The sequence below is a fragment of the Sceloporus occidentalis genome, unplaced genomic scaffold, assembly GCF_023333645.1.
Source record: "Sceloporus occidentalis isolate IW3139 unplaced genomic scaffold, rSceOcc1.0.p SCAF_113, whole genome shotgun sequence".
NCBI lineage: Eukaryota > Metazoa > Chordata > Lepidosauria > Squamata > Phrynosomatidae > Sceloporus > Sceloporus occidentalis.
Window position 1 is genome coordinate 31730 of NW_028317093.1, and position 16603 is coordinate 48332.

Consider the following 16603-nt stretch of genomic DNA (forward strand, 5'->3'; position numbering starts at 1 on the left):
AATACGTGGAATGATAAGGCATATTTGCAAAGTTGTGCTGATAAAAGTGTTGCAGATGATAAATGTTGGTACCCAAATTAAAAATGACCAGTCCTTTAGTGGGTAAATCTGTATACACCTAAACAGAAAAGGGTAGGAAGAAGACTGAAACATACAATTCAGGCGTATTAACAAAACTCTTAACACAGGGGTCTCCAGCTGTATCTATAATGAAAGATATGTATGATTGGGCTCCTTATTCTGACTTTTTCAGTGCTAAAGTAGACTTATAAAACAGATCACACGAAACTCGTGGCGGATATTTTTCTATTTATCTGCCTGAACAGGGTCGACCCGTTTGGCCACCAGAATAACATCAATTTATCACCTGGTTCCTAATTCTACTTCCCAGACATAATGCAGGGTCAATGAAAAAGCCAGGAGGTCACTGGGATGGAATGCTATAGAGAACAACACGATTTACAATGGATTTATGAAGCGGACTGTTTGCGATATCATTTATCAATAAATCATGTTCAATTTTCATTTTCAGGAAAGCATGTTGGTCAAGGTGCTTGTTTGCTTTGTACAAAAACTGTGAAAATACAATTGTATTTGTGTTGTACTACCTGAGAATAATGTGGACCTATAGTGTTTATATATATATATATAATTTACTTTTTTCCTGATGTTGAGTAAAACCATATCAGGTTTGACCCAGAGTCTGTGGGTGAAGCCTTGCTTTCCATGGTCTCTGGGTTAGTTTCACCTTTCTCTGGGCAGGGAAGCAATGTTTGGTGGAACGCACTAACACTACCTTCCACAGGGTAATACGTGAACACCTCTGGGTCACGGGAGCGGGGTCCTGGCACACCCCACTCCCTGCCCATTTCCCCCTTACAGAGGGACTGCCAGTGGCATCAGCGGGACCACCCAATGACATCAGTTATGCACATGGCTAGCCCTACCATTCATAAAGCTAACTCCCAGAGGAGGGACAGCTTTGCGTAGTCTACCTTGGGAGGTTCCCTGATTAGGCTATAACTGCGTTATATTTGAAAGTGATTTAAAAGAAGAAAGAGTGAGGAGTCTGAAATTGAATTATGTAGGGAAGCTACAGTTGGAGTGTGAGATACACATGTACACTATGTGTATTCATACTTAATGTATTCTATGCATTTATGTGTTGCGTATTGTAAGTACATCTTTATTTTAGCTGCAGAGGAACTGAAGTAATAGACAGAAGAGCTTTGCGATCTAATTGTAACGTGGGAAGATTATAGATTAGACAATGTATAGGAGCATATTACATCATATTAAGCTGAAGTTGCCTTTAGGCAAACGAGTTTAGAACATTTTGGTGTCAAACATTTTATTTTATTCTGTAATGCAGGCAAATCTTCTGCTGGTCTAACAACCTCTGTACCTTTTTGTCATTGATTCATTTAACTGCTGCTTGCACCGTTATAGTATTTAGAATACATGCATTTATTAAAACTGTGTTTTGTTTGTCAATAAAAACCATTGTTTATTGTTTATTTAGTTTGTCCACAGGAGCTGAGATGAGCGTCAGCTTGTGGCTGAGCCAGCATTAGCTGACCATTTTCTTTTCGTTATATTCTCTCCCTTCTCCTTCCGCCATCCTTACGGGGTTATTTCTATTCTTTAAACTTCTAGTAGATCACAAGCTTCACCCGTTAGAGACCCCCTATGTTTTTTTTCATCAGCTTCTCAAGATGTATTCATATATAATACAGATATTTATACACTGAATAAATAAAGTGGTATTAGACTGGGAGCAAAGCTAAGATGTAGGGATGAGTAGAAGTAGTTGAGGGTTAATCATCCGGGGTTGAAGAGCAAGTAATAATCAACATAACCTGCTTCACTGTTAAATATTGAACCCTGTCTAGAGGTTTATTCTTTATTTTGACCACTGCCTAAAATAAATGTACTGGCAAAATATGCTTCCTTCTAATGCCACAATATACTGCAGTAGTGGTCAGACATATAATGGTACCGACATATTGTTTTTGATATACATTTATAGGTGGCAAATTGAATGCACCAAAGGGCATAAAGACGTACGATCTGTACCATTAGAGTTCACAGACTATATATATTTTGTATTATTCAATTTCAACAACAAGCAAAGAAGTCAAATCTTTTTGTTGAATTTTTACTGTTTTGGTTTTCTTTTGTTTGTTTTTTATACAAACACAGTGATCCCGGGGATATATTAATATGAGGGGCTGCTGTGTTTATATTTATGTTGATTATTACACTGTGAACATAACTAGGGCTGAAACAACTAATCGATAAAATCGATAATAATCGATAATGAAAATCGTTGTCAACGATTTTCATTATCGATTAATCGAATAGATTTTTATCGATTAAAAAAAGAGGTTTTTTTCAGAGCAAATGCTCTGAAAAACTCCTCTCCTTATATAATCCGACCTCAAATAGAGATCGGATTATAACACTAGAATCCAGATCCCCCGCAACGCTGCAGGGGACCTGGATTCTCCTCACTGTCGGCCGGTCTCTCACTTCCGTCTCTCTCCCCCCTCCCATCTGCCTCCTCCCCCCTCCCATACATCACTCTGCCTCTCTACCCGGCTCCATTACTGACAGCCTCCGTTACTCACCTTCACTTACACTGAGGCTTCTATGAAGCTGCAGGGAAAGTGCCTTCAGTAACGGAGCCGGGTAGAGAGGCAGAGCGGTGTATGGGAGCCACCCTCCCATACACCACTCTGGCTCCTCCCCCTCCCATACGCCACTCTGCCTCTCTACCCGGCTCCCTGGTGTCTTGTCAGCAACGGAGGTTCACAGGAGGCAGAGTGAAGTATGGGAGGGGGGGAGGAGGCAGAGTGGAGTATGGGAGGGAGAGGAGCCAGAGTGGTGTATGGGAGGAGGCAGAGTGGAGTATGGGAGGGGGGAGGAGGCAGAGTGGAGTATGGGAAGGGGAGGAGCCAAAGTGATGTATGGGAGGGGAGGAGGCAGAGTGGAGTATGGGAGGGGGAGGAGGCAGAGTGGAGTATGGGAGGGGGAGGAGGCAAAGTGATGTATGGGAGGGGAGGAGCCAAAGTCATGTATGGGAGGGGGGAGGAGGCAGAGTGGAGTATGAGAGGGGGGAGGAGCCAGAGTGGTGTATGGGAGGGGGAGGAGGCAGAGTGGTGTATGGGTGAGTTATAGTGGTGTATGGGGGGTATTATGAATTTCAGGGCATATAGGCATATCAGGGGGCATAAACATATCTGGGGTAAAAGGTATCAGGGGGCTCAGTGGCATATAGGGGGTATAAGGCATATCGATATTAGGCATATCAGGGGGGCATAAAACAAATCTGGGGGTAAAAGGTATATCAGAAGGCTCAGTTGCATATCACTGGCATATAAGGAGTATAAGGCATATCAGGGGCACAGCGGAATCTGGCATATAAGAGGTATAAGGCATATATGGGGGCAGAGTGGCAAGCTGGGGGTCAGATGTGCATAACTGGGGGCAGTTTGGTAAATAAAAAAAATGTAAACAAGGCTTTTTTCTCAGTTTTTATTAAATATGAAAAATAGTTAACATTAATATTTACTAATAACTTTGTATTAAAACCTAGTTTGAGAAACACTGTTTGGGTTCTTGTAGCTTTTATTATTATGTCAGTAAAATAAGAAGGTGAATAGAGAGAGAGAGGCCATTACAATAAAGAGATGAAAGTGTAAATTGTACGTTTTTTATTGCAATTTTTCTTCAATTTAAAATAATGTATTTTTTTATCCGATTAATCGATTAATCGACAAAATAATCGGCCAACTAATCGATTATTAAAATAATCGTTAGTTGCAGCCCTAAACATAACAGAGAATTATTTATATCGAATAATCTTTGACGACATACATTTTCCCATGTGCAGGGCAGCTTTTGTTTCATACTGTCAGGAAACTGGGTCCATACGGACGACTATAATGACCCAGCGCGCCCAAAGATGGAGTTCAGGAGTTCAGTATGCCGTAGCGGAGTCTCAGGACAGGGCCTGGTGCGGGGCGACTGCACTCACACGGGTGATGAGCATCTAGGGTTGTGCAGCCACACACCAGCGCCCAGATATAGCAGCGGATGTAGTCCAGAACGAAGTTAAATCCTGCAGGCTCCCTGGAACAGGCATGATACATTACACAAGACTCATGTGCAGGATGCTGCAGGCTGGGAGTGTGGAAGCTAAGCAGAGGTTATAGAAGAAACATAACAAGCAAGGAATAGGGAGACCAGGCAAGAAACATAATAGACAAGATACATGTACAGGGCACTACATGGAACAAGACATGAACAGGACAGGACACCCCTCTACCGGGGATAAGGGACAGACTGATACACAAATACAGAAACTAGCCTAGGACTGTATGATAACTATTGGAGATTCCGTCACATCTTATGGCCATAGTATGCTTAGCCCACCACTACGCCAAAGTACTCCAATGACTGTGGGTCCTAACGCTAATCCCTGCAGACAGAGGTACGAAACAAACTAAACATGTAAACCAAACACATAGCACTGAGACATACCTTTAGACTGCAGACTGAGACAAACAGAACACACAGGAGGGACACACCTTATAAAGGATACAAAGCAAAAGCAAAGAGCTGAAGCAGAAGCAAGGAATGGGAGATCAGAACACAGAAAAAGGAAATCCAGGAATGGATTCAAGCAAAACAGGGAAACTGAAACAAGAGTGAGATATGCAGCTCCGCAGCCTGGGTAGGATCATGACACATACTGATTATTTTGCTGGCGCTTTATCAGATAAAGGGCCGTATAATGAAAAGCAAAATTGTAAATGTGAAACAATCAACATGAAATTTAAAAAATGCTTCCGCTGATTGTCCCTAACGGTCCTTTTTCTTTTATTTCCTCATTACAAATTCTTTGTTTGTATTCTCAATGACATGTTAGGGGACCTTATGTTGAAGTTGTATGTGTAAGGGCGCAACATATTTTAACAACTATGTATATATTCATGATTATAATGAATATCACATGGCAGTGTTTGGGAAAAAACACTACAAACTAAAAACAGCCATTAAGGTGTCTTTGTAGACAATTGTCTGTGAAAATCTCTGTGGTATGTCGTCTTCTCTGAGAAATGCTCCAAATCATACTTGCTTCATGCACTCTGAACCTTGGTCCATTGCAATTACCTTCCGTTGTAGTAATAGAATTTCTTCAGCAATAAGAGGATAGAAAAGGGCATTACTGTAATAGGATGTCACGTTGATTAAAATAGACATAAAAAAGAGAATGTGCGGGATCTAAGTTTCCTTGTGTACTACTTGTTTAGTGTATCACTGATAATTCTCAGAGATAATTGTCCGTCAGGCTCAACGAAGGACAATTAAATATATGTACCTCATACAGACAATATACTTCTTAAAGCCTTATAGTGGATGATGATGTATGTGCACTGCATACCACCTAAAAGAAGGAAACAAATATATGCACATAGAATTCCAGACACATGGACAGTGCCATAAAGGCTGTTCATGGCATTAATTATCTAAAATATATGGAATAATATATATATATATATATATATATATATATATAATTATAGCTGCAAAGGGGGGGCCAACTACATATTAATGTCTATGTATTTAGAATAAGGATGACATAGAAGTCCCTGTTGGTGTAATGGTCGGGTGTCCCAGTATTTATGTCTATATATTGTATGATAAAGGAATTGAATTAATGTGTGTGGTGTCTAATCTCATCTTATTTTGTAGATTATAGACACTGAAATTAACCCTTATGTGGAGCAATGGGAAGAAGCTGAACAGTTTCCAGCACACCATGTCTTCAAGATACTTGGCCAGGCTGGGATTTTAGGCGTGAGTAAACCGACAGGTAAGACATGACCTCGCTTTTCAGTGATTTCCAGCATAGATCACACAATTGGAGACATGTCACTTAATGTTATAAGTATAAAAAGCATATATACCATATGTTTAGAGACATGAGGCAATCGTAAACACCTACCATGTATAGACTTTAAATGAGAAGCTCTCTGTCTACGAGCATCCTGATGATGTTCACTGAGTGGAACAACTGCATGTATTTAGACACAATGATAAACACACAAATGCTTATAACACATAAATACAGTTACAACAGGATTTCAGAATTCCGGCTGTCTGTGAACACTTCACAGCCAGGAAAAAAACAAAAAAACAGTGGCATCATCAATTCATTATGTTACAGAAAGTGGCTTGAAAGCTGTTACAGATGTGTTTCAGGTAAAAAAAAAAATATCATTATATTAGTATTATAGGGTTCTTTGCAGGCCAAGTGTAGACTTAATTGTAGGCTTATCACAAGCCATATTCTTTTTCTTTTGTAAGTACACAATAGGAACTTAAATGAAATAAAATGGTATACTACACTATGCGAAGTATGTTTTAAGAAAAAAAAAAACTAAAACATATGTTTCTGGTGATAGCTTCTCTGCAAAGTAAGTCTTTGAGCTGTTTTTCTATAATACCAAAGTTATCTATACCACATGTGTTATAACCCTTTTACCCAGCTCATATGTAAGAGTCTTTTCAAACTTTGGGATCACTAACTAGTAAGGCACAGGAGCATTGGATTATACAGCATCTGATACCAGAGCTTCTACAAAACTTTTACATTTCTCTTATTTACACAGAGCATAAATACTGTACATCTCCAACATGTGTTCTATATTCAGTACTCATGCACCCCATATGTACACTAAACACCCCCTGAATGCATGGCACATCCCCTAAACACACACGATTGTATAGGACTTTTTACCTATGTATTGAATTGTGATTAAACATTATTATTATAATACTCCACCTAATTGGGCACTGTACGAGCTAAAAATGATATCTTTTGTTGAGAAATGGCCAGCATCAGGAATATAAACCCAGTTGTCAGGACTGTTGGAGGCTATGCCTACCCAGCCTTCATATGTCATATGTGACAGCTTTAAGTTCATGTGGTGTCCCCCTTGCATATTTGGTCCACTGCCTACCCCCACCTATTTTCCAAGCAGGCGATATGTTTAACCGTGATATACTGTATTGGCTGGAATATAGGCCGCACCCGAATATAGGCCGCACCCTAAAAGTTATGATATGCTGCACCCGAGATATGCTGCCACTCTGCCCCCAAGATGTGCCCCCCGAGATATGCTGCCACTCTACCCCCCCCCGAGATATGCTGCCACTCTATCCCCCCGGGATATGTTGCCACTCTGTCCCCAAGATGTCCCCCCCCCCCCGCCAGACTTACTGGTGCAGACTCCACGGGGTCTTGCAGAGCCGACAGGGGACATCTACGCATAACGCATATTCAACTTCCGGTCCCGGCACTTCCGCCGTGGGAAGTACTGTCAAGGAAGATTGTTAACGTACATCGCGCAGACGTTCACCGGCTGTGGCGATGCAAGCATAAACAACCTCTGCACTGGACACGTCTGCACGATGTGCTTTAACAATCTCCCTTGCAGGGACTCCCCCGTGGGAAGTACCGGCAAGGGAGATTGTTAAACACATCGTGCAGACGTGCCGGCAGCGGAGGCGATGCGCTTAGACAACCTTCCGCGCTGGCACTCCCCCCGTGAAAAGTGCTGAGAGGGGAGGCTGTCTCAGGGTATCAGAGTAGGATGCAGGTCCCCTGCAGCGTTGCGGGGGATCTGTATCCTAACCCTGCTGCCTACCCGGCCCCCGGAACTGCATGTCCCGGGCGTCGGGCGCTAGACCCCCAGTATAGGGGGGCAAAGTGCGGCCTAAATTTTGGCCAATACGGTACTCTTAATTAGCTTAAGTGTTGGCTTGGTGAATCCTGCAGTCGAGGGTCTGTTGAGACACCATTGATTCACACTGATTATTACACATACACCGAATAGTACATGCTGTTACTGATTGTTAAAAGTTTAATCCAAATATCCAGATTAGTCAACTGCTGTTACCAATATGAATAGTTTATTCTAAGGCCCTAGAAATATTGCAGGAACACAGAAGTCTAACCCAGTTATATTCCAGAACCCATCTGCTGGTGGTTTAGAAAATGCTGACAAGGCTAAGTGTGCATCGGATTACAGATGAAAGAGGATCACACGCAGGGCAGAATCCTAAATAGAATGATAAGCAGGATTGAAATCACTCTTGTCTCCGAAACATTTTTGGAAGAAAATCTAAATCTATCTATCTAGTCTCATTTTCTAACTATACGAAATTAACTTCAGTGTATCTTAAAAAATGTAGGGGCTGAACTGTCCCTTTAATCAAAAAGTCAAATTATATGTCTGCCCTCTGTTCAGTATTTAACATGTGTTACCAAAATGCATACAGCATAGCATGTTATTTACAAATATTTGGATCACAAGTTTGGGGTCACTTAACCGTGGAAAGCAAGGAAATTTCTAGCTGTAGCATAATTGCAAAAGGGTTTTCTAATGATCAATTAGCCTTTTAAACTTAAACTTGGATTAGCCAACGCAGCATGCCATTGGAACACAGGAGTGATAAAGGGCCTCTGTATGTCTATGAAGATATTCCATTAAAAAACAGCCGTTTCCAGCTACAGTAGTCATTTACAACATTAACACCGTCTGCACTGTATTTCTGATCCATTTCATGTTATTTTAACAGAAAAATTTGCTTTTCTTTCAAAAACAAGGCAATTTTTAAGTGACTCCAAACTTTTGACCGCTGGTGTATATATAACCACATTTGCTACTACGTGTAGATGTTTGTCAGAAACCATCACTATGTGATCTATACACAAAGAGGGGTGTAATTTAAGTTTGCAATTATTACACTAATGTTAAGTACATTTTTATGTTATGTTTTATTTGAATGCTTTGGTTTATAATTTTAATATCGAAGATATTATTTGTTTCAGTGTTAGAAATGTGTGTTGCGCCGAAGCATTTTCTAAATGTGCTCTAAACACATATTTAGTTCAGTTAAGTAACTTCATGCTGGTGACATAAAATGCTGTCTGAAAATGATTTCCCAGACACAGCGTCCTAAATTATAGTGATCTATGTAACAGAGCGCTTTAAATTGGTCTTTAACTGCTCCTTTAAAGAGTTAGTCCTATAAAAAGCTCAAATGCCATTTTCCCCATTGATCTCATATATGAAAGTGGGTTACCAAAGCTGCACACTCACCCATAAACTCTGTAGGGTTTATGACCTATTTCATTTTAATGTCTTGGCACAGTTTCCATCATGGAGAGAAAATAATGAGCCTTCTTCTTAATAATGTTATATATGATGTCATGTGAAGTTTTATATACATAAATACTCTGATGTCAAAACAATCCTAGTTTCAATTCCAGGCAGAGACATGTAAGTAAGGACATAAGGCACTGGAACAAATTAAGAGCCAGGAAAATCTGCCTCCATAGCGATAAATGTATATGTAAAATCTATGACTCTGCATGTGCCCCAAATGGCAAAGCTGTGAAAAAAACCTGCAATAGCTTCTGAAATTATGAAAATAATTACTAGAATCTGTAATTCAAAGTTTTCAAGCTTATGCATGTCATTTAATTCAGTTTTTCATGGTAACTGATTAGTATTTGTGTGACCTTATTTTGTATAATATGGTCATACCTGCTTCTTGAGATCAGCGAAGGACTTCATGGTAGAGTATTTCCCATAGGGAGGACAGTATATGCAGATATATATGTAACCGCTTTACAGCTGGATGTGTCACAGCTCTTCTGTGGTCACCGCCTTAGCGAGATTGGGGTTCTTTAACTGATGGAGATATGTCCATCTGGCTAGAAACATAGAATATAGGTTATATAATTCCCCAACCAGGGCCTTTAAAATATTAGTGACAGTCAGATGCAAGATTAGATACCCATGTGTATTAAAGCCAGCAGTAGTAAAAGAGTTATAACATGTACAGTAATAATAAACACAATACCCCTCTCAAACCACCCCAACCCTCTCTCCAGCAATTGTAGGAGCAGGATGGATTAGGTTGTACCTAAATGTAAGCGTACAAAGTTCTTCTTAAGGCTTGCATGCAGTGCTCCTGAAGGACAGGGGGTGTATAAGGACAAAGGTATCAGGGCAATGGCTGGTCTACCACTCACAGGCGGGGGCTGGAGCAGAACCTGGTGACGCATTGAAACAGAACACTGGGACATGATATCATATTCTGAGGCACAGCTTCGTGTGGAGGCCGTTTGGGAGCATTTTTCACTTTCTCGAGCTTCTCCAAGGGTCTCCAATATCATATAGTCCGGATTCACTTTGGTCCTAGCTAAGAGCTTTGCTACTATGTTACTTTCCTCTCATGCACTGACCTCTAACCTCCCACCTTCTCATCCAAAACCATGTTTAAGTCTATGGGATGGTCGACATTGACTAAGCAACCGATTGGCCTCAGCCAGTTATATATATATAATACATGACTGTTCCTTTAACAAAATTCTGACTTGCATACATGAATAGTTCCGCAAAATATGAATTGAAAAAATGCTTTGATGCTTTTGTGGCGTATCTTGTTCTTGCCTCTTATGTTCTGTTGTTTTTTTCATATAAAAATAAAATTTACAATATGAGCGCAGGTTCACGTTAATGTTGTTAATGTAATGGACACTAAGCTTGTTGACGGTAAAAAAAAAAAAATTGTACATAAATGTGTTAGCGTTCCAAACTGTGTCAGCAGATGGCTAAACCTTAAGCCAAAAGAATGATCTATTCTGCACATCATCTTTTGTTTACTTTTGTTGGGTTGTTTTCAATAAGTGTTACTTTGTTGAGATCATCTGATCTTCCCTGACCAGCCCTGGGAGCTGCACCATGGACCTCTGTCGCAGCTGTCATTTGACCACCTCATGCTGCAAAGTGGATATTCCGGTAACATTAAAAACAGACAAATTTATTTTGTAATAATTAATAGTTAATTTTTATGGGAGCACGCTTTCAAAATTGAAAGGAACTTTTTTTTAGAAAAATGTGAATCAGCAATTTTTCTTTAAACAGGTAAAATTATCAGGCAGTGTGACCACTTTTATTTTGTCATATAATCAGCAGTCTTTATAAACAGGGAATTAGTTAGATCATTTCTTAATGAAAAGAAAAAGTGTTCTTAATCTGTTTTTGTTAAACGAGTTGTAATTATTGAGTTGCTGTCTGGTGTGATTATAATATCACTCAAACAATACTTCAGTAATTATAAGCTCGTTGAATTTCCCTACCTCGATAAAGACGATAAGATAAAGGTCACATTTGCCCCTCTAAACACGGTAGATTTAAATAGAGAATTGTCACCATCGCAGCTTTAATATGAATAGGTTTATTTATGTAAACTACCAATAACTTGTGACAGAAATGGCAATGGGAAAAGTAGCAGAAATTACAGATATTTGAAGTGTGATATAGTTGCTGGAAATCTACTATCTGCAGACCTCTAATATCATAAAATATTATATTTACAGTACAGGCCTCAACTACTTTCACTGTTGGGGAAAAGGACAGTTTCTGAAGAAAATCACTTAAAGTAGTATTAAATCTACTTAATGGAATACTTGCTGACAATTTTATCTAAAATGATATTTCCTCCTTAATTCCATTGACCATTAACTGGTTAAAATGGAAAGCCTTGTTTGTTGTCGTTGTATAACTAGGGCTCAGTTCACTTAGAGCTGATTTACATTTTGGGCAGTAAGCATGAAATAGGTAACCATAGTTCCTGACAATAAAACAGTATGTAATAAGGAACATATGGTAATTTCCAGTCATGCATAAAGAGTCTGTGTAGCAATCCCTTATATCTGAATGTTAAAGAACAATTAACAAGTAATGGAATTTCCTTTAATAACTTATCCTGAGATTAATGATAAAGGATTTGCATTATATGAAATATTTTTTTAAAGTTACATTTTCCCTAAAGTCTTAAATACACAAAGATCTAGATATTCCTAGATGTGTCCAGTCAAGTGACGACAGTAGAAGAGCAGCACAAAGAAGTATTTGGCAGACAAAATGCTGTATATGTGCCGTCAAGTCCCATCAAAAACACATTTAGAGAAAAGTAACTCATAGGAAACTCCATGAAAAGAAAGCATATAAAAGGATCCAACAGTCACCCTGGTGGCTGTATGTGGAATTACAAGTAAAACACAAAACAAAGGCTTCAAGTAGTGGCCCAAAGCTTTAACTCAGGCCAACCCAGGGGGCTATTGTGTCTACTACCCCTATTGCCACCACCGTCCACTTTATGTATATATTGCTATTGTTTTTTTGACATTAGGTAAAAGGAGTGTTAGGTTAAAAATTATTAATCTTTAAATGTGCCTGAAGCTATCCTAAAAAATGTATAAGTAAACATGATTCAAAATGAGCAGACCACTAAATGGGCCAATTGGTCACTGCTTATTTGTCTATATAAAGGTAATTCCCTATGGTGTTCCTGTACTTTCCAGAAAGCCATGTAATACCTGAGCTTTTTAGTATTTTGCTATTAATAATTTAATATTATAGGAAACAACATATAATCAGATTTTATATCTTATTATATAGTTAAGTATGTTTTATTAGATGTTTACCTCTATGAACTCTGCCAGTGTTATACGTTTCTAAGATCATATTCTTTTGGGAACAAGACCTAGCACTATAAAAACAACATAAATCAAGTTACAAAATCACCTCTCCCTGAAGACAATAACATAAAATTATTTTTGTGCACTTTAGTTGTAGGCTAATTGCTTATTATTCTCTAGCATATCAGATTAAGCCCCACGGGGCAGTAATTGTTATAGGAATTTCAGATTGATGATTAATGTTAAAGTCTTGTAATTTACTAGCTTAATTGATATTCCTGCCTCGGTGGTAATGTCACAGTTTACTTCTGTTCTGTTTTGTAAATAAAGTCCTTTTTAAAAATGCATATGATTTAAAGAGAATGTGATTTTTATCTGTTAGGCTGTACCTTGAAGGGAAAACTTATATTATTTCAACCAATACAAAGTAATAGGACTTTAATCACTCTCTATGCAGAAAACCATTAAAATTTTATTTAAAAAAAAAAAAAAAATTATTAGTATTATAAGGAATCACTAGAGCCCTATGCATAGCAAAGCCCTGCATGGCACAGGGAAAAAAAAAAAAAGAAAAAATAGTTACCGGTACTTTAAAGCAACTATTTTCTTCTAAAATACTTTTTAAAGGTTCAATATAATAATAACTTAAGTAGCTTGGCCGAAGTTTTCACACATTGTTCACAGACACCGGGCCCAACATGTCCTCACAATAAATGAGTTTCCCTAGGGTTCTTCACAGAATTCTTAGAGCAGTGCTCATGCAATGGGGACCAGATGGTCTCTAAGCTGTCAGTGCTGTTACAAAAAGTCAACACTTCCTTAGAGAAGCAATAAATCGGTTTTTTTAAATCTTTAGAAAATGAGTAAGCAAACTTTACTTAGTTTAAAAATCTTAATCACATTTAGCTTTAACAATTCTGTATATTACAAGTTAAATTAAAAAAAACTAATTTACCTCCCAGGTGTAATTTCTTGCAGGATGCCTTCTCTCTGTCCCAGAATAGGTGGGTGTTTTTTTATGCCAGTGATAAAGAATTGAGGATAGAGGAGACAGCCATGTATATATTGAACTTCAAGTTGTGAGATGGGATCAGTATGCAAATTCAGAATTTTCCAGGCAGTTCCTGGGGTGAATTAGAAGAGAGAGTGAGAGATCCCGAGAGGAATGGTTAATTTGAGTCTGTGATGTGCTACTGGAATCCAGAAGAGATTTGTTTTCCTAGGGGAAGTGTAGGTAAAAACGAGTAGTAAAGAAAAAGTCCAAGCACAGAGGAGATATTAAAAATGGTGCAGTATTAAATGTGTATATCACTTTAATTTCAATCCAGAGAAACCTTTATCTGTCTTACATTGTTTAGGTTCCATGTGCCAATCCATAGCTAAAATGCTTGTGATGGAATCCTCAGTTTATATATTTTGGGTCATATTATCGAAAACCCAAACGCAACAAGCACAAACTAAAAGGTATCGCAGAGGTGGCAGAAAACACTCAAGAAAGTGCAGCAACAAGTCGTCAACTCAGGAAACGGGAATATTCCCACAAGGGGTCTTAAATCTATCCTCAAAGACATTGACTAGTGAGCAGATAGAAGTGCTAGCAAAAGGACTCAATTTTTCCCCAGTTAACAAGTTTAATGCGTTTGCCTCTATTTGCCAAGTGAATAAATTTGTGCGTAATTTAACAATTAAAAAACATTTTTTTCATGCACAAGATTCTAATATAAATCATGCATCACTACTGTTTATAAATGAATTCAAAGGTATGAACTTCCGAGAGCAACTATCCCTAGTGGCTTTACAAGCTTTAGACTCTACTCAATCACCGTCTATCCGTGACGTTCATACCAATGAATATCATTTTAATCGCAATCCAGATTTTTACCCTGTACAGTCCAGGGCTGATTGCATGACTCGATTCCAAGAAAATGTAATTAAGGAATTTATATCATTGGAGGACAGGGTTAATGTCGGTAAGTCTGTATGTGACAATCTAACAAAAATTGAACGTGAAGCTGTTCACTCACTAAAGCTGGATACCGAATTAACCATTAAAATGTCCGATAAAGGCGGTATGGTAACAGTAATAGATACTACTTGCTATATAGAACAGATGCAAATAATGCTTAATGATGTTACCACATATAGAAAACTAGAGTGTAACCCCACAGAGAATTTTAGTAAAAAATGATCTAAACTATTGGAGGATGGGGTAACATTAGGAGCCATTACAGCCAGTCAGAGTGAATATCTACTAGTAGCAACCCCTGTGACACCAGTGTTATATGGTTTACCCAAAATACACAAAGGTATTATTCCTTCCCAAATGCGACCAATTGTGTCATCCAGGGGTTCATTGTTAGAAAGACTTTCCTCTTGGCTTGATCAGTTATTGCAACCTTTAGTGCAACGTGTCCCAGGGTTTCTTAGGGACACTAAGGATGTTTTGGCTCAGTTAGCCAATGTTAAATGGAAAAAGGGTTGGCACTGGCTTACATGCGATGTAACATCGCTGTATACCAGCATTCCATGGGATGTTGCACTTAGAGCATTAGAATTCCACCTAAAAATTCATAGCAGGTACACACCTGATCTAAGTGAATTTATATTACTAGTCACCCAATTTCTTATGTCTCACAACTTTTTTTCTTTTGAACGAGTGTACTACCTGCAATGTAGTGGTGTTAGTATGGGTGCTAGACATTCCCCTTCATTGGCAAATCTAACGATGTCTTTTTGGGAACATATCTATATTTTTGACGTTCATAACCCTTTTTTAGATTCTATACAGTGGTACGGAAGATACATCGATGATCTCCTATTCATTTGGGAGGGAGATGTGTCTTCCGTACCACTGTTTATCGGTTATATGAATGACAATCCATATAATTTGAAATTCACTCATGAACTCTCTTCTAAGACGGTCTCATTCCTAGATTTAAGCCTTATTGCCAATAATGATCAAGTTATAGATACTGTTACTTATAGAAAACCAACTTCAGGAAATGCATTACTGAGAGCGGATAGTAACCATCCAAAACATACCATACGGGCCATTCCTGTTGGCGAAATGACACGCCTTAAAAGGAACAGTAGCACTGAGTCTAATTTTCAAGCACAAAATGAAGGGTTAATCACTCGACTTAAACAAAGGGGGTATTCTTCTAGACAAATCCAACGAGCAGAGAATATAGTTAGATGCAAAAATCGCTCACAATTATTATTGAACAAAAGTAATAAAAGTACTAAGATAGAAAGTAAACCGGTATTAGCATTAACTTATTCACCATTTTTCAACATTGCTAAGAACATAGTTACTAGGAATCTGTATATATTAAAAGAAGATCCAATTCTTTCTCAGATTTTATCTGCAGGGTGTGCAATTGTTCCCAAACGGGCCCCCACATTAAGAGATGATTTGGCTCCTAGTATGTTAAATAATCAAAATCTCAGTGATAGTATGTGGCTACAACACAACGGTTTTTTCCGCTGTGGTCGTCATCCATGTAAAACATGCAGATATGTTAAGGTTACTAATAAATTTACTAATACTATTGGCACTAGGGAATTTCATATAAAAAAATATTTGAACTGTTGTAGCAGCAATGTAATTTATGTCATTGAGTGTTCCAGCTGTGAAGTTAAATACATAGGATGTACCAAACGACAATTTAAGACTCGCATTCTGGAGCATCTCCATGACATAAATCCCTATTCCATACGATCAAAATCAGGGGCTTCTGCACACTTTTTGGATAAACATGCGGGCTCAAAAAATTCTTTTGTAGCCTATGCTATTGAAAAGGTGACATCTGGTTTTAGAGGAGGAGATTTACATAAAAGATTACAAAATAGAGAAGCTTTTTGGCAGTTTACTCTTGATACCTGTATACCAATGGGACTTAACATTAAACAGGAATTATTGTTACATTATGATTAAGATTTATTTGATACAATTTTGTCTTGGTCAAATCAGGTATTTTTATTAAAAAATTATTTAAGATTATTATGCAAGTGGTAAATATTACCTATATGTTT

The 16603-nt window shown here is 38.3% G+C and overlaps 1 protein-coding gene across 1 annotated transcript in view; it reads left to right on the plus strand.

Moving 5' to 3' along the window:
• The window catches only part of LOC149282502 (putative acyl-CoA dehydrogenase 6), a 66055-nt gene that overhangs the window by 10918 nt on the left and 38534 nt on the right, over window positions 1-16603 (plus strand). The window contains exon 2 of the mRNA XM_089498085.1: window positions 5761-5881. Within this exon, the coding sequence (XP_089354211.1) occupies window positions 5761-5881 (121 nt within the window). The remainder of the gene's footprint in view (window positions 1-5760; window positions 5882-16603) is intronic.